Source organism: Colias eurytheme, chromosome 2 (assembly GCF_061535395.1).
Source record: "Colias eurytheme isolate Ceu_HAF_F1 chromosome 2, ilColEury1 Martin Lab GWU primary, whole genome shotgun sequence".
NCBI lineage: Eukaryota > Metazoa > Arthropoda > Insecta > Lepidoptera > Pieridae > Colias > Colias eurytheme.
The window spans coordinates 11927379-11951963 of NC_142981.1; the positions used below are offsets into that span (position 1 = coordinate 11927379).

Here is a 24585-nt window from a genome sequence, read left to right on the forward strand (position 1 = left end):
AACTCTGTCGAATTAGGTTAACCTGTAATGATAGTTAGTTCTATGTGTAAATAAATAAATATCCAAAGTGAAGTCCCGTGTGGGGTTGCACGGGGGTGTAAGTGGGGTAAGGGGCAGATGCATTATTCATACATCTGTTTCACTGATTTTGTTTAGGGACAAGTAGGTGATCAGCCGTAGTAGTTTCTATACGTTTTTATATGTTGTGGAAAGATGTCATCATTTAATATTCATGTGCTTTGAAATAAAAAGCCAGAATTAAGAACATTTTTTATTAATATTTATAACAATCACAGAAAATACCACACACGTGGCAACGACATCGTTATTTAAGAATACTGCTATAATAACATAATTACTTACATAACTAAGTATAAACACAACTTATATTAGGTAAAGAAAACTTCTAATATTCCGTCAACTGAATAATAACAAATTCAACAATTCACATTCGTATACAGGGTGTCCCACTGTTGGTATACTAAGCTCAAAGGAGGTTATAGTTTTGCATACGCTGAGTACGTAAAAAATACTTATAAAATTCCAGACCCAGTTTTTTTTTTTTAAATAGATGAATTCTTAAAACTCTATGTGTACACCCATAACAAGCAACCCGCCCAACTTTGCCATTGTATATGTATTTTTATATGAAGTTATAAATTTACATGTAGCAGACATGTTGTAGATGGCCTATTTGTAGTATCAGACGCTTTCAGTTGGTCTTGCTCATATTAGTACATTCCTAGTTACAGATACAGGATACTCAGTCGATTCTCCAAGTATCCATACTGTATTAGAATAACATAATCTATACTTAATATTATAAAGCTGAAGAGTTTGTTTGAACGCGCTAATCTCAGGAACTACTGGTCCGATTAGAAAAATTCTTTCGGTGTTAGATAGCCCGTTTATCGAGGAAGGTTATAGGCTATCATCACGCTGAGACCAAAACCGCGGGGCACAGCTAGTATTATATAGATTTACAAGGAGAACTGGTACATGTATGCTATAAAATATTTGCAACGAATTGGAACATTTGTATTATGTACAAGTAACACGTAGATTTTATTTACTTGTTTTTGATTTTACTCGAGTATTATACACTTAGAACTTAGATTAAGGATTGGTCTCCGCGCGCGCGCTACGACTAGATACCGCCCCACCTAAAAACAATAGCTCTGTGAGTGCGGCAACTCATTTCTGTAGTGTGTGTTAGGCAATTTGTAAAGACGCTAGTGTGTGTGAAGAATTGGGCTGCCAGCTACATAAATTTTACCTCATAAATGGGAAATGTGGCATGTTGGAAAGAAGTTTGAAAAAAATTTTTTTTCATCCTGACCTGGCCGGGAATCGAATCCATGAACATGCGACTCAAATCCACTTGCGACGCTACTATAGTCACAAAGGTTGTTTAAAAGTAAAAAAGCGGAAATAAAAAAAAAACATATTATATGAGTCAGTTAAACATGGTTAAACAGAAATAAATTATTGTTATTATACTTTTTTATACATGTGTTAGTAATAGTATTGAAAAAAAAAGTTCAAATTATTGCTAAAAGATTTCCTCAACCACGTGTATTTTTTTGGATATGCAGTACGGTAACACTGAATGGCGTCGTATTTTCGTAGAAAAAATTTTCGAAGTAAAGGAGAAATTTCGAATAATACGATACTTAGTGATGGTACGTGATCCCAGTGTCTTTCTTATTTTTTGTTGTATTATTTTTAAACAGTTTTATGACACAAATAGGCATTTTACTTCAGATTTTGTTCAAAATCTGTAAAAACTATCGGTTCGCCCTCTCCACACAATGCTTGTGACACGACTGGCTTGGGTACGCCGAATTCGGCGTACTATTAGTTGCCGCATTTTTCAAGTACGCCGGCGGTATCTAGTCGTAGCGCGCGCGCGGAGACCAATCCTTAATCTAAGACTTAGAAATTAAAGATTTTAACGGATTTTAAACGCGATTTGTTTAGTATATTATTATCACGACGTTTGGCACACTGCAGCGAGCGTGGCCAGGGAGAGATGTCTCCTATATTATAATGAACTAGCGGTCCGCCCCGGCTTCGCCCGTGGTACATATTTCGCAATAAAAGGTAGCCTATGTTCTTTCTCAGGGTCTAAAGATTATCTGTGCCAAATTTCATCAAAATCGGTCCAGTACTTTATGCGTGAAAACCATACATACAAACCTTTCCTCTTTATAATATTAGTATGGATAAATCGCGTCAATCCGTTAAAATGTTCAAACTTATAAGCACGTGTATTTACAAGGAGAACTGGTACATGTGTTGTGCGCGTGCGCAGGGCGAGTTGCGGCGCGTGCTGCCGCAGCACGACCAGTGCCGCGTGCCCGGCCAGCCGGCGTGGCCGTGACCACATCCTGGGGAATCAATTATAATAAATTAATAGTATTGTCTAGAAAATAAATTTATTTTTTTGTCAGTTAAAATTAATTAGTTAAGTGTATTTTTGAAGTGAAACTTCTGTATCGGGGTTGGAAAAAAATTTAGTGTAACATTTTTGCGTTACGCCGTACGCGTGACATTTTTGCGTTATGCCGTACGCGTGACATTTTTGCGTTACGCCATATTCGTGACATTTTTAAAGTCATAAAGAAGTTTCACTTCTTACGTGTGTACTCTAGTACACGTATACATTTTTTTTATCGTGTGTGTACCAACCTTTATACCCGCCGGCCATAGTAGAGCCACAGCCACAGGTAGCGTCCCGCCGGCCGCCCGACGAGCAGTGCGCGCAGCAGTGGAACTGCCCCGTGTGTGTACCAACCTTTATACCCGCCGGCCATAGTAGAGCCACAGCCACAGGTAGCGTCCCGCCGGCCGCCCGACGAGCAGTGCGCGCAGCAGTGGAACTGCCCCGTGTGTGTACCAACCTTTATACCCGCCGGCCATAGTAGAGCCACAGCCACAGGTAGCGTCCCGCCGGCCGCCCGACGAGCAGTGCGCGCAGCAGTGGAACTGCCCCGTGTGTGCGCGCATCACACGCGCTGCGCACGGGAATGGACTGCCCTAGGGGCATAGGGGCAATTTATAACGCAAGATATCAATAAATTAAAGAAATAAAGTAGGTATCTATTTTGAGGCAGTTTGTAACGAAACATAGAAATGTATATTGCCAAAGGCTAAAGCCTAAAACTATAAAAAGATCAAAAGAGCATGTGTGCTGAACACACGTGGCAGAAGTGAACCTTCTGGCAAGATTCAAAGATATTAAAATCGTCGGTTTATTCCATGACGTGACGGTATTGCCATGACGTGATCTTGGCATTCTACTCTCAATGAGCCTAAAGAAATTCCACTTCAAAAAATACATAAAGAAATAAGTACGAAAAACAAAAGTGTGGCAATCTTTCAAAAAAAGGACCAACTCAATAAGTATGTCGTTGTGCTTGCAACAACACAGCACAGATTTATAGTGGCCGCCATAGAGAAGGAATCTAAATATATGTATAACTATGTAGATACTTTTAAAAATACTTTTACGTGCGATTACTGTGGTGCCCATAATGTTTTATGAGAACGGATTAGTCTAGACTCTAGAGGACTCTCCGGTTTGTTAAATAAATGTCTACGCGTATATAATATTGTACATATAGCATGTAATGTAGAAAAAATCTACCATTATTACTGTAGTGTATCTATGAAATAGATATCCCACCAAAAACATTTTCATGTAAAATGTTGCCAAGATGAGCCCATATGACTCGCACTGTCAAAAAGTTATCAGATCTCATGTAGAGCCAAGCTTCTAACACTACACGCCCTAACTCTACAAGGCCTAACTTCACAAACTCTACACCTTAGTCAAATAGGTATGTGGCTTGGCCATTTCGCTACATTCACATCGGCGTAAGGTGAAAAATTAATTCACTGTTCATTACTTTTGTGTTATACAATAGTTCTTGTAGTAACGAACGGCCAAGCCACATATTTTGACTAAGGTGTAGAGTTTGTGAGGTTAGGCCTTGTAGAGTTAGGGCGTGTAGTGTTAGAAGCTTGGCTCTACATGAGATCTGATAACTTTTTGACAGTGCGAGTCATATGGGCTCATCTTGGCAACATTTTACATGAAAATGTTTTTGGTGGGATTTCATTTCTTTTTGTAAGTTGTTTGTAACAATTTTTTTTTTATTTTTTTTTTTATTTTTTGGGTGTATTTCTTGCACATCAGAGACGCCTTTTTTTATAGTCCACTCTCTATTTTCCCCATTGTCGGCACAAGTATACAATTGTAGTTCATCCCAGTGGTTTACAACATATCGCACAATAGCAGTCCTGACTTGCAACGCCACTTCAAAGTCTATTTCTTCACACATTAAATATGTCAAGGAATGAAAGAGGCAGGAACCATCTCCCGGCATATGAACCACATGATGATGGCAAGGTCCAAGATTTACTTCAAGTGAAACTATTTCACAATCCATGTTCACTTTTAAATCAGTAGCAAGACAATCGACAATCGACGCGCTCGCTGTCAAGGACATTTTTTTTTATTTTTAGCTACTGTGTGGACGTAAGAGGCAGGAGACGTTCGCAACACTTCTATTCATTCATATTTATATGATCTGATCTGAAGTATATGTCTCAATATATGTCGATTAAATTTTTTTTTTTAACAAGGAGTACCTATACATATATATATCTAGGGGAACCAAGTTTTAGATTATTAGATTAGACCTCTAGCGTCATCAAAATTTAATTTAAAATTACAGGTCTCATACAAACTCCCATCCCCTAGTTTAAGGGGTTGGGGGATGAAAGTTACAAGTTTTATAATTTTTTTGTTGTTTGTGTGCTAATACTAGCTTACATACAAAATTTCAGCTTTCTAGGAAATTAGGAAATACCTTAAGAATTTTGATGATCATCAGTGAGTCAGTGACGAAATTAGCGTTTTTTAGATATAAATAAAATCTGAAGTATAAAAGCTAATGTAATTAAAACTTAATATGTTCAATAAGTCCGCTATTGACAATATATCCCGAAAATTTTGTTGATCTAGCATAATCCAAACCCAAGTTATGAGGGTTCAAAAAAACGTCGAAGCGCTTCGAGAAAAGGTAGGTAGTGCCCGTGCGCTTCGCTTTCGCTTGGCTCGTCTTGGCGGGGGCACTACCGTGCCCCCAGATATACATTGCCTCATGTATACCAGTGGTGGGGTTAGCTCATAGCTGTCATTAGTTATCAGTCGTCGGCCCATGTCGGACAGGACCTGCATTATTGAGTGTAGGAGTGAGCCAGTGCAATTTTACCTAAGTAAATTCTATTAGTACAGTACAATTACCTTAATCGGCGTATTATTAAGGGTAACAGCAAGTAAATAAGCCCCAGGCGTAGGTGCAGAAAAGCACACAGCACAAGTGCCATCTTCCCGCGGTCGTATTCGCGCTAGTACGGGCCGAGCGCTTGAGTCGCGCCGTCTGAAGTACCCGCACACCTGAAAATAAATTAGATATCAGAATACTCAGAAAAAAGAGATTTAAACGTATTTTATTGGTTACTAGCTTTCCGCCCGCGGCTTCGCCCGCATTGTCTAAAACCTAATAAATGATATACCTACTGAAATCTTCCTCTTGAATCACTCTTATCTAAGGTAACGGCACCAGTCGTGGACAAGCATCCAGTAATGGACAAAATAAATATTAAATTTAAATAATAAGACCAAAATGAACGTTATGTAATTTGGCAATAATTAAAATAAAAGTTTGGTTCATATGCTATCAAAATACGACACTTCATAATAATCAGCCAAAATGTTTGAAGATGGCATAACGTTATGTTTAGTTGCAGCGACTCGTTTCTAAGAAATCCGTTTTTACTAAGAAAATCCTTAAGGAAGTGAGGACACAATTTTGTTTATAAGAATTTTTGTATAAATCTCAGCAAAATTTGATATTACTTTTATTTATAGTAGTTAAGTGTACGAAATATTACACGATTTAGTATCATGATAGGTTATGTTGTTTAAATAAAATTCGTCAGTGTCCATAACTGGATTTAATTCTATGGATATATCCATTTATGGACTAATGTCGAAACCTAAACTTTTTTTAAAGATAATAATTTCATGCGCTTTTCTGTGTTGTCTTTTCTTTCTGATTAATAATATACCTATCACGACCATTTCAAACATATGGTTCCAATATTGTACAACAATTGTCCATGACTGGATTTGCTTTGGTTCCTATAATGGACATTTATATTTTTTGTAAAAATTACACTCCCCGACAAATTAGTAATGCAATCAATGCCCTTAATTATAATGGGGATAAAGTAATCAAAGCCGCTGAAGGATTTGAAGTGCCAAGAATAATTTTGCACAATAAACTATCAGTTAAAAGTCCTAAGATCTGCTCAATGGGTCCAACAACATAATATCTATCTAAACATGAAGAATATATTTTAGAACAATGGATCATTATGTGCTGTGCCACTCGTTCATTCTCTATCACTGCGTAGAGAAATCGCATCCTTATGCGTATTGTAATGCATCTATCATAGAGAGTTCTCTGATGAACTGTTTGGATCGCTGTCTTCTGCTAAATTCCATCACCATCAGAGGCGGCTCGCCCTAAGGAGCGCTGGTGCAGTGAACTCCCATAAATAATTATAATAAAATCATACTCCTTAATTTCATTATTAATATTAATTATTACTATTTAAAATCAATCGTAATCGTAAAAAACTACTGTCAATACCAATGAATATATCCATCATTCCATCATTCCATACACCTGAATAATATCTACTGTATTATACAGTAACGCGCGAAGCGGAGCGCTCACGATTTCGCTCCAATGAAAAAATATTTAGTACATTTCCTAATACGAAATCCAATAGGAGTGAAAGAGAGGGTTTGCCAGTGCCCTGCGCGCGTGAAACAGAAGATTTTCTATGGAAAGATAGCAAAATTCGGAGCGCCGCTCCCGCAAACGTTGCCGGTTCGTTTTTACCGCCGCGCCTGGGCGCCCGTACACAGGACAGCGATTGCGCGCGACCTTGCCACTCTCTATATTAAAAACAAACACTCGACTCTCGAGTCAACTTCAATGCACGCGCGCGAATGCAAATTCGGGAATTTTCTAATTAAAATCATAAGATACGTGTTGAAATAGTCTGTAGTTATCAGTATTACTTGTAAGTGTGAAAATGAACAATTATAATGTGGCGTTCATTAAAAAGTGTGTTAAAACGTTACAAATTCGGCTTGAATTGAAAGCTAAGGGACTGCCACGGCCTGAACTTGACCTTCGCAAAAATGTACGACAAAAACGAAAACATATATGTACGCGTGTGTTTAAATCCGAACAATATTATGTGAAAACACCGTGGTTGTGTGGTTGTGATGAAAGCAACAGCCAACAACAGACATTTACGAATGTCTTGTCGCTTTAAGTTATAGATATTTTTGCACACCAAAAAGAAAGACGTATGTATTTCCTTTATAAGTAATTTTTTTGATAAATGTACTGCTTTACACCATGTATTTTCAGTGTTTTATTTCAAGTGAACACCCATAAAATTTTATCACGAGCCGCCTCTGATCACCATACAGCACACACACTTAAATTTCATCCACACCATCTTTAAAAGAAGCTTTTTGCCTCGTGCAAATTTGGAATCCATATCGATGGATCGATCAGATTGAGGCTGCTATTGGCGGTTCACTTCACGAGTTTAGCGGAATGTCAGGAAACAGAGATATGGCGGAACATCGTGAAGCGGGTAACATCTACCCCCCCAAACCTCATGTTGACTAGGGTTGTTGAGGATTCCTCTTCCGCTTCCTCATAATGCGGAAGTTCCGCAATATTTTGGGTTCCTCAACCGTTACCGCATCCTCAAAAATAGAAATAAAAAAATCCTCTTCCGCTATCGCTTCCTCAAAATTTAGAGGAAATTTATGAGGATGCCGTATCTACGCACTTGCTGCAGTACGATGCCGCGGCCGGATCGGGCGGCGAATTTGCAAAGCCTATATTATATAATATTTGAGTCACGAGTCGGACTCTAATAGATGAGCTTTTGTTTATGCATATTACTCGACAAAACTTACATTAGGATTACAAAATATGTTATCAGAAGACAGAGAACGCAGATATAAATATGGCGGTAAGTCTCTACTCGGCTAGGTTTTGTTTGTATGTAATTTTTGATAATATCTCCACAAAAGCTAATCCATTTGAGTCACTTTTTTTTCTGAGATAGATTAGGTTTTGTCGAGTAATATGCATAAACAAGAGCTCATCTGAGCCGGACTCGTGACTCATATAGTGTGTACCTATAGGCACAGATTAGAGAATAGTTACTTCGCTATAGGCACAGGTATAGGCTTTGTAAATTTATATTTTATTGAATATGAACATTGAGTAAGATGCTTTTTGTAGTTTATATCAAACGGGCAATTTTGCTAGTATTTAGAATATCAATATGTACCTACAGACAGGAGAGTGACTTTTGTTTTTATTTTAAAAGTTTTCATCCTCGTCCTCATCCGCTTCCTCTTCCGCTTCCTCATCCGCATCCTCTTCCTCAAAAAAATATCCTCTTCCTCATCCGCATCCCCTAAATTTGCATGTGAAAATTCCTCTTCCTCCTCCTCTTCCTCATAATCACTTCCTCAACAACCCTAATGTTGACCACGTTCGCTCTGACTAGAGTGATACGACGAAGAAGAGGTCCCAAAATGGATGGATGTGTGACAGTACTTTTTTTAGTTATATTTTTTATCCCTGACTTAATGAGAAAAAAAAATTAAAAATCTCATTTTGTTTTTTCTTCACGGGCACAACTCGTATTTAACGATGCATTTGTCCAATTTTTGCCAAAAAAATGGAAATTAAGACTGTTTAAAATATTAAAAGTATGCAAAATTGCTATTTTTTATAAATACATCCCAGATTTATTGAATTCCAATCATCATTTTCAAGATTCTATTGATAACTATAAGTCTTCTCCAAGTGTAAATAACTGGATAAACAACATTAGGTACAGTCCATAAATGGGTGTTTATAACTGGATGATGTCCAAAACTGGGTGTCCATCATTAGATTTAAAACTGTCAAACACTGGTGAAAAAAAGTGTTTTTTTAATTTATAAATAACTTCATTATTTATGCATTGTAATCTTTTTTCTAACATTGGTTACGTTAAACTAACATTGAACTAAAGGTATAACTAAACAATATCCAATAAAGTTAAAAAACCTATGAGAAATTTGCAAAAAACTTCAATTTTTTCCTTAATCTGTACAAGACTGGTGCCGTTACGTTATTTAAAAAAACCGCATCAAAATCCGTTGCGTAGTTATAAATATTGAAGCATACATAGGGACATAGGGACGAAAAAGCGACTTTGTTGGATACTATGTAGTGATATTTGATGAGTCGTCTCCCCGGGCCCCGTGACTACGCTCGTTGCTACGTGTGTGAAACGTCGGGATAACAATATAATAAAATAAAATCTGTAATTTCTAATTTTATAATACTCGCGTAAAATCATGCAAAACAAATACTGTATCGGACATTATATTTGCCTGGACAAATTATTAATATAGTGACAACTATCAATACATAGATATACACCAGGCAATATAGGAATTAATTGTACACAAAGTTGTTGAGAATGTACCTTTATTTTCAAAATACAATATGTATATTTGTATAACTCAACTTCAAAGTGATCCTGACTTTATTTGATACTAGGTTTTCCGCCCGAGTCTTTGCCCGTTTTGTCTACCTAATACATAAATTGCATACCTTGCTCTTGAAATCACTCTAAATATCAAAAAACGCATCAAAATCTGGTAGTCCGGATCTATATCCGTCTCTATCCCTATAGACAGAGAAAGCGTCTTTGTTTTATACTATGTAGTGAAAGTGATATTTATTTCTATTTAAAAAACTATTTGTATGTTTACCTGTTCACCCCCACTCCATATCCTCTCATCATTTGTGTCGCGCAGTTCCAGTATTGCTTCATGTGGACAGTCAACTTGGAGATCTTGTAAACCTGCAAAATTTTAAGACACCGTATACATAAATAAATTTTCACAGTTACAACAACACTTACTAAGCTAGCTTCTTATTATACACATATCAATCCCGACTATAATATTATAAATGCGAAAGTAATTCTGTCTGTCTGTCTGTTACTCAATCACGCCTAAACTACTGAACTAATTTGCATGAAATTTGGTATGGAGATATTTTGATACCCGAGAAAGGACATAGGCTACCTTTTATTGCGAAATATGTACCACGGACGAAGCCGGGGCGGACCACTAGTAATAATATATAAAAGTATTATGTGTAAGTATGTACCTACATAATATTGAGTGGATATCTCATTATTAAGTACAGTATTGTCTGCTTATGTAATGTGACTAATGATATCGAGGACAAAATAAAAAATAAGCAGTATCAAGATCGTTCAGTCTATTTTCCCTAGGGTTGCACACTCAAAATTTTGATTTCCCTAATTGCCGTCAGATTCTGGTTTACCTATAGCTGTGTTCCGCGGTTTTACCTGCAGTGCTCCGCTCCTGTTGGACTTAGCGAGATGATATATAGCCTATAATCTATATCCTTCCTTCGAAAGAATTTTTCAAATCGGACCAGTAGTTCCTGAGATAAGCGCGTTTAAACTTACAAACAAACTCTTCAGCTTTATAAAGACATTAGATAAATAACATAAGTGACGTATATCTGATAAAATTACGGTCCAAGGCAAAGGCCTAGGATCTCCAAAAATTTTTTTTATCTACGTTGTGAGGCTATGTGCCGTGTGTTTCCGTTTTAGAAGACGAATACATATGATATTATGAAAATACAAATAAATTTCGATAGCGGGATGTAAAGTGAAGCTAACGGCATCTATTGATCTGTCTTTACAACCATTTTACATGTTTTATATTACCACGACATCTAACGAAATAAGGATGGTACTTATAGCCGTGCCGCTTTTATGCTCGACTTTTTGTAGTAACGAAATTATAAAGCCACATAGCCTTGTTCACGCATAGTTCAGACTCAATTGACAACAGATGGCGTTAGTAGAATCATAAAGTTTGAGAACATCACTATTCACTACTCACTATCACTACATAGTATAAAACAAAGTCGCTTTCTCTGTCCCTATTTCCCTATGTCCCTTTGTATGCTTAAATCTTTGAAACTACGCAACGGATTTTGATGCGGTTTTTTTTAATAGATAGAGTGATTCAAGAGGAAGGTTTATATGTGTATAATAACATCCATTAAATAGTGGAGAAGTACTGTTATTTTTGAGGTTTCTAATATGATGTCGTAAAAAATTACATTTTTTCCGCTTACATTGCAAACGCAGGCTGAACCCTACGAGTTTTATCGAAATAATGTACTAAGTATTATACACATTGAAAAGGTCTACAGAAAAGTCCGCGATGGTATATGTCTATCTCTTATGGATAACCCACAATAACTTTTTTTTGTCATTTATTTTTTACGACAAATAATGGCTAATTTTCGAAGCGATTTTAACAAATACCGCATTAATCCTTAACCAATTAAATTATACATTATTCAGATACCCATCTATGCCAATTAGCAATATCATCAAAAGGATATGACTTGAAAGCAAATTAAATCATAATCAGCAACCCAACACTTTCATAGCTTCACAAATTACAAAATTACCTTCCGTATTTAACACACACTTATCCGGATCAGCGGCATGCGTCAACAATGTCCCCACAAGTCTAAACTCATCGCCACTAATCGTGTTATTCGCGTCGCGAGCGAAGCGAAGTTCGCAGCGTGGCGCGAGCGAAGCGAAGTTCGCAGGCGCGTCGCGAGCGAAGCGAAGTTCGCATCGTGGCGCGTCTGATAGCGGCTGTAGTTCTGTCAGACGCTCCAGACGGCGGGAGACGGGTCCGGAGAGAGAGAGGATCTCTTCGTCTTTGCCTTCGGAGAGGAGCTGAGGGAGATGAAATTGAATGCTTTTATGTTACAGTCATTTACGTATCGATTAAATTGAAATTAGGTTGGTAAGGTTAATTTAGTATGAAGATAAACAGGCAGCTAACAAATTGTAATGTATGCATGTGAGAATTATTATAATTAATAAATGTAGATGGCGTCGTATAAGCGTGGTATAAGTGTCCTATAACATAAAATGTTTACGAACTAATACGAATGTGTTAATACAAACCCTACATCATCAAGAAATGAAAACACTGCATTAATACCTATAAACCCCTCTACACGTGTACTCAAACTGCAAACCGCTCAACTTCAAGCGCATGGTTCGTTCAATGCCTACAATTGGAGCGCACACGTGCCTTAGCCACTAACTTAGTATTTCTACCCGGATTCCTTGTTCCTCTAATAAAGTAATACACTTCTAGATGTATTTACCTCCTCCGCAAACCGCACAGCATCCATCGCATGGTTCGCCCGTTCGTCCAACAAGCGTGCATTAGTATCCACTCGTTGCCTACAATTAGAGCGCGCACGAGCGGCCGCCGCTACGAGCGCTCTACCGTGTGCGTCTACTGCGCGTTTGTATTCCTCGCTCCATGCACGTATTTCAGCTTCTACGCGGGTTGCGTGGTTCTGGAAATTTAATTATTTTATTTATTTATCTATAACTCTTTATTGTACAAAACATTTAAAGACACGTGGTACAAACTAATAAGGTACAACAATTTTGCACAATAGGCGGCCTTATTGCTACATAAGGAAATGAGAAGTTAACTATCTTTAATAATATTTAATGGACTAGGTTCAATCAATACTGTAACCTATTTTGTGGGTTACGAAACAATAAGAAACAAATTAAATGGTCAGTATTGAATGGTGACATCTTGAAAAACATTAGAATTAATGTAGGCTTTCTCTGCAACTTTTAGTAAAACACTTTTTTCAACATTCTATATTTTTTTAAATTGCAATTATTATGGTTGTATGTAGCTAAAAATGCTAAAACACGTAGTATATTATTATTAGTCTGTGTAAGATTTTATATTTAACTCTACAAGAAACTCTGACTCCAAAACATCAACTGAATTAAAAATCTCTCATACCTCAAACTCATAAGCATGCACGTTCAGTATCCGCTTGGCCCGCTCCACATTATCAGGCACGTGGTGGGCACGTTCACACGCGTCGCGTAACGCACGCGCGCGTTCCGCCGCCGCGCGAGATGCGTTCGCGAGCGCGTGACCCGCGTGCGATATTACGCAGCACTCGCGGCATACTACCTGAGAGTATAGTAATTTATACTTTTAGAAATTACACGGGAGATTGGCACAAGCGATTCAAGTCTCGGAGACTAGTCGCCGCGGAATATCTCACATACATTGTACCGGTAGTGTAGTGTGCGAGCCTACATACAAATGTATGTGAGATACTCCGCGGCGACTAGTCTCCGAGACTTGCAGGATACTTGAATCGCCTGTGCGTATCGTAATGGGAGAATGGCCTTAGTTTTAATGTATTAAAAATGTACTGCTATTCTACACAACTGCCCAATTGATGCAGACAGTTGATAACAAATCACAGTAAGTCAACGACTATTAGCAAAGTAAGGGTAGTTAGGTCAAACGTCGTATAAACAACGTCTTAGCCCCCCTAGGCACGATTCGTACGAATGCGCCACGATTCAAAGGAAAGCGGCATTTTATAGTATTCGACAGCTATGCATGTTCTAACAGGAAATTTGACTATATTGACAAATATTCATCCACAAAAATATTAAATCAAAAAGTTACGTCTAACAATACCATATAGTAGTACCTACTACCTACCTACATAGAACATAATATCATAATAATGTACAATATAAAAAAAATAGAAATAGCTGTATTTTGAAATCTCCCTAGTCTGTTACTTGCTAAACTTTCATTATGTAGGCATTCAATACACGTTTTAAAGACATCTGCCATCTGGTATCATTTCGCTCATATATTCTGGCTCTATCTAAGCTTACTGATACTCACTAGCTGGCAAGTAGCACAATAAACGCTCAGACACTGCGAGGGGTGGTGTGCGCAGCGCGTGGGAGACTCTATCGGCAGCAGCTCGTGTTTCGACGTGGCTTTCTGTTTGCGGTGCGACTCGCTGCAAGACGTGCATATGCTGAGGAGGCACTCGTCGCAACGGCGGTCTGCCTGAATATGAAATAGGAATGAAAATATGGTTCGTATTTTTAACAGACTTCAAAAAGGGGAGAACACTAAAGTCAAGTTGAAATCAGTGCCTAAAATATTTTTGAAAGCTCTAAATTTTGTGTAAAAGATAGTTTATTTATTACAGATCAACTGATTAATAATAGCTACAACAACAAATACTTTTTTTAACTAGGTACTTAACTAATTTTGGCAGGCAATTTTTAATATCTATAACGACCTTTATTAGGTATTTTATGTAGGTATAGGTAGTAGGCACAGAACACTTAATAGTAGCTAAAGCTTGACATAGGTTTAAATGTGATCTATAAAAAATAATATCTATAAAAAAAAAATATACAGCCATTCGAAACACCAAAATTTAATTTCAACTTATGCACGTAAACCAACATAAACCGTCATTTGGTTCACCAACTATTATCAGTGGGTCGACACTTAGAACATCGTTTTGGTTAGGCTTACATTATCAAGCAAATTTAAACTTCATTCAATTGACATAGAGTTCAAATTATTTTGTACTTTTCCAAGACCTAAGGTCAAGTCTGGCCTGCCAACATTTAGAAAAAATAAAAATATTTCTAATGTTGGCCTCTCCGATGTAATCATATAATAAAAGATTTAATATTTTAGTTTTACTTATTTATTATTATTTCTTCTTTTTTTTTAAACCTTATTTTTGTACATTTTAATTTTTAGCTAGTACAATAATAAATTATTTCTTTCTTTCTTCGATTTCTTGTCAATGGTTAAGACTTAAGCATAGACAACGTCTTGATGTTGATTTGTTGTTTGAAATTTGGATTCAAAATGGCGTTTTATTTTGTTTTGATGGTTGTTATACAAAATTTGTTCTTCGTATATCGTAGATTTTATTTACTCAGTTAATGTACAGTACATTGAACTATTTAATTTGTAATATTTCTGCCAAAAGTGTAAAAAGAAGAAAAAGTGTTATATTGTGTAAACAATGTTAAAATCTTTGTGTGTAGATAATTATTGTGATTTGTGACTAAAATATATTTGCAATATGTACCCAATGACTGTTCTATATGGAAGATAAAACATAATAATTACAAAACAAATTATGAGAAAACGTCTCTAATAAGTCATGTTCTGGCTGTAGAATCAATTGGAGAGGAGATATTATTATGTCCAAAGAAAACAACGGCTTCTTCATATATAATTCCAATATGGCGATCCGAACGGCAACGATATATTGGTATCGAAATTTAGAACGAGATTTAATAGAAATCCCGCAAAATATTTCAAGGAAAAGTATAAAATGTGAATCTAGTTGTATTCACATACTTAATATTTAAGCCGAATTAAGTCCTACATGCCTAAATAAAGATATTCAGTAAAATTCAAATGGAATTATCAATTTTTGCAAGATTTTTGCTGATAATAGTGTGTTTTAATATTATATAAAAATGTTATTAAATAATTATTAATATTATAATAAACTTATTGATCTACATTGTTGGTGTTTTATTTTTAATTTCCCTTAATTTGAATATGCCAATATGGATGAGAATTAGTAGTGCTGTTACCCAGCATCGATAATTTTATCGATATCGATATTAAGTTTTATCGATACTAGCACTCATAAAGAGACATCACTAGCAACGACAACTTTTAAATGTTGGCAGCAATGTGGGTCATGTTTGACGTAAACTTTTCATAGGTTGGTATATAAGATTTGACCTAAGTAATACATGCATATGTGTGCGTGAGCTCGAAATCGAAGTACTGAGTGCCGTCTCTTACTATATTACTTGCTCTGTGCTATTATTTATGTTCAACAAGTTACAAAAATACATTTACGTAAAAATAAGAATACCTCACGTGCAATGTGACATATCGTTGTAAATGAGCATTGGAAATCGACGCGCTTCATTTGTTTTTTATTTATCGGAGGACATCCATTTTGTTACATTGTTCGCGCCATAATTCAATTAGTACCATGTGTAACCGTGATTCGTGAACCGTTAATGATTTTATTCTAAAAATATGTGGACGTTTGAAATTCGTCTCAGTTTTGGAGCATTTATACTTCTTTTTAATAAAATTTTGAGTAACGTAGATTTCAGGTGTATATAATAAAATGAATCATAACAGTCAAATGCATTTAAAACGCTATTGAATAAGTGGAAATTGGATTAAAAACAATTTTCAAGAAATTAGGTAACTACCAGCTGATACAGTATTAACATTTCCGGAAATTTCAGGTATATTGCAGTTTTTTCATTTTAATTTTCAAGTCAAACCTAATACTTATTTAAATTCCAACAACTTTACATTTAAAAATTCCATTTCCCGAAAAAAAAAACGCTAATAAATTTAAAACCTGTTTGAAAACATCGATACCAACCTTGCTATCACAGCTACACAGATCGCAGAGTACGTCCGCAGCATCCCTGCTGGCGATCTTCCTCAGCAGCACATAGTTCAGGGGCAGAGCTGCTACTCCCCCCAGGGGGAGGGGGGTCTCCCACCCGCAGGTGGGGCACACTAGGACGTATACGCTTTTACCGGATATCTAGAAGAGAATTAGATACTTGGTATATTTAACAAGAGATTTTTATACTAAAAAGCCAATTGTAATAATGATAAATAAAGTATGTTTATTAAGCGTTTTGTTTTTCCATAGTGCAAGTTTTGTCTACATAACCATATTATTGGACACATATTCTATTTTCTAAAATATACTTATTATGTTCCTAAAGTTAATGTTTAGATAAGTGGTTACTCTGTACTAATTAATAGGTAGGTATTGAAATGCGAAATTTTAAATGTCTAGATAGATGTAGGTAGGTAAGTCGTAAGTTACTTTAAAGTTACTAAGTTACTTGGCAGTAGGTATGTAGGTATCTGTATGTACCAGAATAAGATATAAGTAGCAACTAGCAGCCTATCTTTGGCAGAACCACAGGCAGAACCAAAGGTATGCTCGCGTGTCAAACGGCGAGGCATACATAATGTAAATGACAATATTATTTTTTATGTTTTGAATTCATTATTCATATTATAGCTTTATTTACCTTTTTCGTGTAAATCCCAAACTTGCGTTGTTTATTGAGACTGGCATCAGAGTCCGAGTTCCGCTCGCTCTCGTACCCTGATGCTGCAGAACCGCTGCCTGATGCTGAACGGGAGCTGGAGTCCTGCTGACTTGATCCTAGAAATAAAATTATATTTTACTAGTTTTCTTAGCGTTGATAGTAAAATTTCAAGGTCGCGTCATGGCAATACCGTCACATCATGGAGTAAGGCGACAATTTATTTCAGTCCCTTTTATCGAATTTCGTGTACAGCGGCCAAACTCGCTATTGAATATGAATTATACCTATTATATTAATAGTAAGGGGATGTTCTAGTTCTAACAATAATTTTACTGTCGCTGAAAACGACACAAGCTAGCTAAACGACCAATCATGAATCAGGCAGTTAAAGTAATCTGAAGAAGAAACTGTTACTTTTCTATTAAAAACAAATTAAACCTATTACCAGGGACTATACTGCTAGATATTATATAATATCTAGAGGAAGATGTGTGCATTCTAAAAACAGTCATTTATTTTGCTAAAAAGAGTTTCCCGTACAATAATTAGCCATCGAGATTTATTCGCGAGAGCAGAGATTGGCAATTTATTAATAACTGCGGAAGACATAAATGTATTGCTCATTACAACCGACATGAAACGTATATATATATGACCTCAGGGGAGCTGAATCATTCACCTGAAATTATTTTGAATTTTTAGGGTTCAGTGTGGCAATGCGATAGCCGATATGTAATGAAACGTTCGTGTGATCATTTTGCTAACCCTCAAATAAAAAAAAAATGTGTGCGTGTACTAGTGTACACACGTAAGAAGTGAAAGTTCTTTATGACCTTATTTTTCAAAAAATAATTTACTATAATATGCAACTTTACAGAAATACGTCGAATCACGCGTGGTAGGGATAAGAAAAAGATGGCGCGTAACGGAAAAATGTCACGCGTAACGAAAAAATGTTACACTAAATTTTTTTCCAACCCCGATAAAGAAGTTTCCCTTCAAAAATAATAAGCCGAAATTTTTTGTAAATAAAATTATTGTAGAAAAATTAGAATAAAATCTCACAACATCTCAGGCCTCAGCAGGGGGAGGGAGGGTCAGAATATTATAAAAACACCTCACGTAATTTATGGACGCTCCCTAGCTGAAAAAGTAAAACTTGAGTAAGTAGGTATATATATATATATTTTTCTGATATAATATGACTAATGGGGCGTTTCAGACCTGTTTAATTTCTTGGTTTTATTTTTATGGAATCAGACTTCATAACATACTTTTTTAGAGAATTTAAATGTTTGATTAATCTAAGAACACTTCACGAAAGCATTTCTATATAATCTGAATTCCTGTAATCTTAACTTTGATCTCCTTATATAATCATTATATTTACATTTCATTGGAAGTGATCATAAATAATCTGAAGAACTTCCAGCTCTGGATAATATCTCATATAGACTGACGTTTAATAATGCTCTTCAAAGTATTATTTTATGTATTACGGTAGTAAGTAGCGTGGTAAGTACCTATACGTTCCCATAGGTACATTATCCGTATCCGTACATACCTACTGTATACAAACATTCTGAATATTTATATCTTGTTACATCGGCATAATCGTCTTTTGAAAAAAGTAACATAGTTAATCAAAATCCAGTAACATATTCCCGGGCGTAAGCAGCATATTTTATTTGTAGTAGTTGTATACGTAGTATATATTATTATTAGTCTGTGGTAGTAGGTACTTAGCGCGCCTGTTTTCAGTAGATACTCTATGTTTTTGATAGCCTTTAGATAGAGATCTCCATCCCTTTCAATTTAACTCAATTTTTTAGATACTTACGCTTTTATTTCCAAATTTTATATATTTAATATTTACATAATATAATAAGTAAGTAAGTAATAGGTATCTTTTATAGGTATAATAAGTATAAGGTAATAATATTATCACTCTATATACTGAGGTGGCAAGTGCAATAATACGACTATTACTAAAATTTAAATTAATTGTTTTACTACAAAATGTATTACCGGTGCTAGATATAATTCGTATCCACGTTATATTTAGAATATCAATGATGTGTAAGACCGGAACACGGGTAATGTGCTGCTAAATATAGCGCTGCCACCCGGCGTGCCACGACATAAACAATAATATGAATTATTTTCATTTGTTCCACATACTAATTTATTGTTTTTTGAGCGATAAATGCAGTGAATCAATGCAGTTAAATGTTTTATTCAGGTGATGTGTATTTGTCCAATACGTTAAAGAAAACTATGGGTAGGTACATGGTAGGTACCTACATTTTGTGTATTATTATTATTTAGGCTTTTATGAGCTATGGAACAATTTACCAACGGTGTTCCTGAACAACTACGACATTGGGGCCTTCGAGAAATGAGTTTATATTTTGTCCAAAGTCCAAAGAAGGTCGTAGGCACCTGTACTTCTAGTGTTACAAGTGTTTATGTGCGGTTGAGGTGGCTAACCGGCCCATTTGCTTATTTGCTTACCCCGGAACCACAGACAATAGAAAATCTATTGTGTCTGAGACCGATCAGGCCGCTTGGGGCTCAATGGGTTAAAAATGATATAGGTAAAGTTATATTCCTTCAAGAAGCAGAAAATATGATATTCAAGGCACATAAGTTTGATTACTTACTCTTTTATAAAGATAATGGATTAATGAGTTGCATGTGAAATATATGGCAATGTGTACGAAAATAATGAATTGCGAAGCAAAAAAGACAGCTAGGTACTTATCTATAGATACATATAATAAATCTGTAGAAGGGTCAATTCTGTACATTGAAAATATTGAAAAAATAAATAGCAGGGGGTGTTACTGGATCGATACCAAACCCAAATATGTGATTAAAAAAATTTTTGTCTGTCTGTGTGTGAAGGCATCACGTAAAAACTAACGGTTCGATTTCGATGAAACTTAATTTCGATGAAAATTAAAATAGGATACTTTTTATCCCGGAAAAATACGTAGAAATAAATAAATCTTAATTTTTCCGCGCGGACGGAGTCGCGGGCGGAAGCTAGTTAATTATAAATTATAATCAACATTGTTCACCATAATTTATAAAGATCTCAATATTTCCTTGCATAGATTTTATTTGGCAAAGAATCACTACGAATGTCACACCGAAGACACGTGCGTATAAGCCAATTATGGCTAAAAGTAGGTTGCCTCTGTGAGGCTTCCGTCGTTGATACTCCATTTGCCTTCACTTATATATTTACATAAAAGCCGGAGCAGGGTCGACTGTTGATCTATCAATTTATTAACATGAAGTATGAACGTTTTAATAAGCGTGACGTTAATTTAATATGTAAGTATTACTAAGTAATTAAAAATATTATTATTTCACAGCAGCGTCATCTAGTACGCCATCTAGTGTACAACTAAAATAATGATTTATCGCATTTTAAAATTTGTTGTTAAATGTACTGTTTAAATAAATAAATAGATCGTAACTAATTGCAATGCTAATGTAGAAAAAGAAAATTTCGCCGCAATTGGTAACGTCCGCGTCGGTTAATAATTTAGTAGCCAATTATAATTCCTGTGAAAACAAAAATTCCCACAGCAATAGGTAAGGAGAAAAACAAAAACTTCGGTTCTAAAATTTACATAAAAATAAAATCCATGTTCATAAAGTTACTATTTGCATTTACATAGACCCCCTAAAGAAAAACAACAAGACACAACTAGTATACTAATTTTATAATAATTTATAAAGTGTTTACATATTTATAAAAAAATAAAACTACAGTTGCAAATGCATTTTTTTCAGTGAAATTATACTTTGTTTATAGTTGTTACGACAAAGATAAAACAACCCTATGCTAAGCATTTGTTTATTATTTTTAATTTCTTTTACTCTTTGGAAATACAGTTGCCATATATATTCGCTCTAATTTCAAACAATCTATAAACATGCGTGCTGCTAAATTATAAATTTGCCCCAAATTTCCGTAAACAAAGAAAATATTCCAGTTTTTCTGAAGAAATCGTTATTAATAGATCGTTTGAGAAATTAAAGCTTTTGTTTAACTCCATGTTAATGGATGGCTCTGTTATATATACTAATATTATAAAGCTGAACAGTTTGTTTGTTTGAACGCGCTAATCTCAGGAAGTACTGGTCCGATTTGAAAAATTCTTTCCGTGTTAGATAGCCCATTCATCGAGGAAGGCTGTATATCATCGCGCTAACACCAACAGGATCGGAGCCACGCAAGTGAAACCGCGGAGCGCAGCTAGTTTAGACTAAAATACTTTTTTTAAAGGTCTGGAGGAAGAATTATAATTTACGATATTAATCATAATAAATGTTTTACATAATTGTATTGGGCACAAACTGTTTTTTGCTTTATAAAGGCAATTTACTTTTCTGATTAAAAATTGTTCAATTTGAATTCGATATTTTAGTTTTATAGCAATCAAATGCTTTTTAAATATAAATTAAGCAAAAATAGAAAAAAGACAACCCGCTCTAAACAACAACAATAATTTGAACCCGCGTCTTCTGCGGTCTGCCGAAATAAGACGAGGTCCTTTTTATCAATGGTTACCTAATTTAATGGAAGTAATAAACATACATAACATTATAAGGTCAATAGACTTTAGAATATTTACTGAGACTTTAAAGACTACGACTAGACTACTCTACTTTCATCCACGTAGGAAAGTCTTAACCCTTATATCCTTCCGACCTTTGTGACATTTGAAGGTAGAGGCATTTGTTTAACGAACGCACTTTTTTGTTTTTAATGATCTCTGACCATTACAATATATGAAAATGTGGTCAAGCCCTTCCCTATTATCCAATAAATAAAATAAATTCTATTTCACGCACATTTTCAATACTGTTAAACGTTTGCTATGATTGTCTGAAACTTTAGTACTTAAATGAATCATTTATCATTCTTTTTTTAACACCCAGCCACCTGTTAACAGAGCACTATTAAATTGACCCAATAACCTGCAGTAAAATCTGTTTTTATCTATGGAGTGTATTGTTTTCACTCTTTTATAGCTCCTCCAGATGAAGCGACTATAAACTATTAAACTTGTTCAATCGCTTTCCAATATAAACAGATTTTATTGGCCAATTGGTGCTGGGATAATTTATTGGTTAACACTCAGTTATTGTTGTTTTAGTATGCTATTTCTATAAGGTTTTTATTGTGAGGTATTTTTTTTGTGTGGTATATCTCTCGATTAGCCAGAAGGGCTTCTACGTAGGTGAACTGAAGGTTCACCCTGGTAAATTGTGAGGTATTATGTTGAAGAAGTTTATATAGGTACTAGGTATTAGGTATTTATTATTCATAAATTAAGTCATTAAATAAATAATTTCTTGTCCTGATTGTCCTATGTTTTGGTGATTATGAAACGAAGTCGTCTGCCGCGTCTGTATTTCTCTTTGCGATAAACTCAAAAACAATTGCACTGATTTTCATTCTGTTTTCACGAATGGAAAGCGGAATAGGAAGCGTAGCCTTCGAGGAAGGTTTTATTTGATAAGTTAGATATATTTTTAAAAATATACCTAATGAAAGAGAGAGTACAATAAAAATATGATAATACAATCACCATCTAAAATAATCTAGTATCAAACGTTTAAATACCGTCAACATCGCTCCAGATCTCCGAATCTCCCTCTTGCGGTAGACTCTGCAGGCATCTCGTGCAAAAGCTGTGTAGACAGCCCAGCAACCTCGGCTCCACTAACTCCTTCTTACACACTCCACACTCCCACTCTTTAACAGTAACTTTATCTAGCGCATACGCAGATGTCCTTGGCGCTATCGGCAAGTTCTGGCTACCCGGTCTCGACCTGGGCACCTTCATCGGACTGTTACCAGCGCTCACAGAAGTCTGCTCCAACGACTTCCTCCTATCTTGTTTCTTTCTCGAGAAACTACCGAAAATATAGAATATCCTATCCACTTCCATCTTCATGCGCGCATCGCGATCATTTACGATTGTGAGCAGTTTTAAAAATAGACGTGCGCTCACATGGACCGCTTGTTCCCAACTGATTATACTACGAACGTTTGTACGAAGATAGAACGAAGCCCTACAATTGGATTGAAGCGATTTTATTGCAAGGTGAGCGAGGGATCAATGAATCATACTTTTAAGAATGGTAGAAGCCCGAGTTGGTAACGTCTCCGAAGTCCGAAGGCCTGAGCTACAGCAGATGCAGTGCCAACTTTTGTCTCCCAGAGAGCCACAAACTTTGGCCAATATCTATCGAGCTTACCTATAGCTACGAAACTGCTTTCATGAAAAAATACTTACTTTTTTAAACACAACTCCTGTTAGACTCTGACCCTCCAAAGTCCAAACGTTGTTCTGGTAGGAAACTTCAAATCACTGATTACCTATAATAGATTATGTAAGCATTTATAATAGATTATGACCTTTTCTGAGAACTACGAATAGGTACCCTATATACAAAAATTTCATAAAAATCGATCCAGCCGTTTCGTTAGCAAATAAAATTTCGCTTCTCCTTCCACTCCTTCACATAGTGAAGAAATTGATAAATTAAATTAAGTACCTAGCTATTTGCTCTGTGTCTACAATGTATCTACAAAATGCGGTTGGTGAAGAAAAATCGATATTTATACCAAAATATCGATCGTTTGTATTGGTATTAAGTGCCTATTGCAAAGTTCAGCGTTGTTATTTTTAGAACTTGGTGGTTGATTTTTTCAAAATGCAAACGTCTTAAAACTTCAGCAATGATTTCACCGAAGCGTTCGTCATGTTTTCGAAACCTTTAGGCCTCCTTATTTTTTATTGGGTTTGTTTTATACTGAAAATCTAAGATTATTAAACGAACGTTTGGACAAAATAGTAGGTACATAATTATACCCGACTACTCGGCCACAACAGGTTCGAACATAGAATCCTGCCTTCGATCGTTTAAAGAAAATCTAATAGGTACCTATACTATTAGCATTTTAATCATATAAATTAGAAATTAAAATAAAATCAATTATTAAACTTTTTCTAATTTGTACCTTTAAATTAAGTTAACTGCTGAGCGTCTTTATGGTTTGATAGGACGGGTTTGTCCTTGTCCTGAAAATGAGCTCGTGTCACTTTTCTAAAAAAAGAATAAAATAAAAATAACAGTAGGTATGTCCTTATATCTCATACAAAATGTTCGTAAAATACCTTCTAAATTCAATGTCACGTCCAATTTCCTTTGGAGAAGAGTGAATGGTCTATTTAAATCCTAACCCTTGTCATATTCCAAGAGGGATGGTGCAACTTACACGTGGTACTGCAGTAT

The 24585-nt window shown here is 35.7% G+C and overlaps 1 protein-coding gene across 1 annotated transcript; it reads right to left on the reverse strand.

Annotated features, from left to right (window-relative positions):
- Positions 1-264: 264 nt before the first annotated feature.
- On the reverse strand, positions 265-23265 carry LOC149910716 (E3 ubiquitin-protein ligase TRIM45). Its single transcript, XM_090116280.1, has 11 exons — positions 22907-23265; positions 17239-17375; positions 16569-16736; positions 14009-14179; positions 13094-13270; positions 12426-12623; positions 11706-11985; positions 9950-10041; positions 5315-5467; positions 2904-3039; positions 265-2390 (listed from the first exon to the last, which is right to left on the reverse strand). Exons 1-11 carry the CDS (start codon positions 23238-23240, stop codon positions 2275-2277), a joined length of 1962 nt encoding a protein of 653 aa, XP_089972406.1. The 5' UTR covers positions 23241-23265; the 3' UTR covers positions 265-2274.
- Positions 23266-24585: the final 1320 nt, after the last annotated feature.

Coding starts and splice junctions, on each gene's coding strand:
- LOC149910716 (XM_090116280.1), bottom strand. CDS start 23,240: ATGAAGATGGAAGTGGATAGGATATTCTATATTTTCGGTAGTTTCTCG. Junction 16,737..17,238: donor TTGGGATTTACACGAAAAAG/GTAAATAAAGCT, acceptor ATTCTCTTCTAG/ATATCCGGTAAAAGCGTATA. Junction 14,180..16,568: donor TGTGTAGCTGTGATAGCAAG/GTTGGTATCGAT, acceptor TTTCATATTCAG/GCAGACCGCCGTTGCGACGA.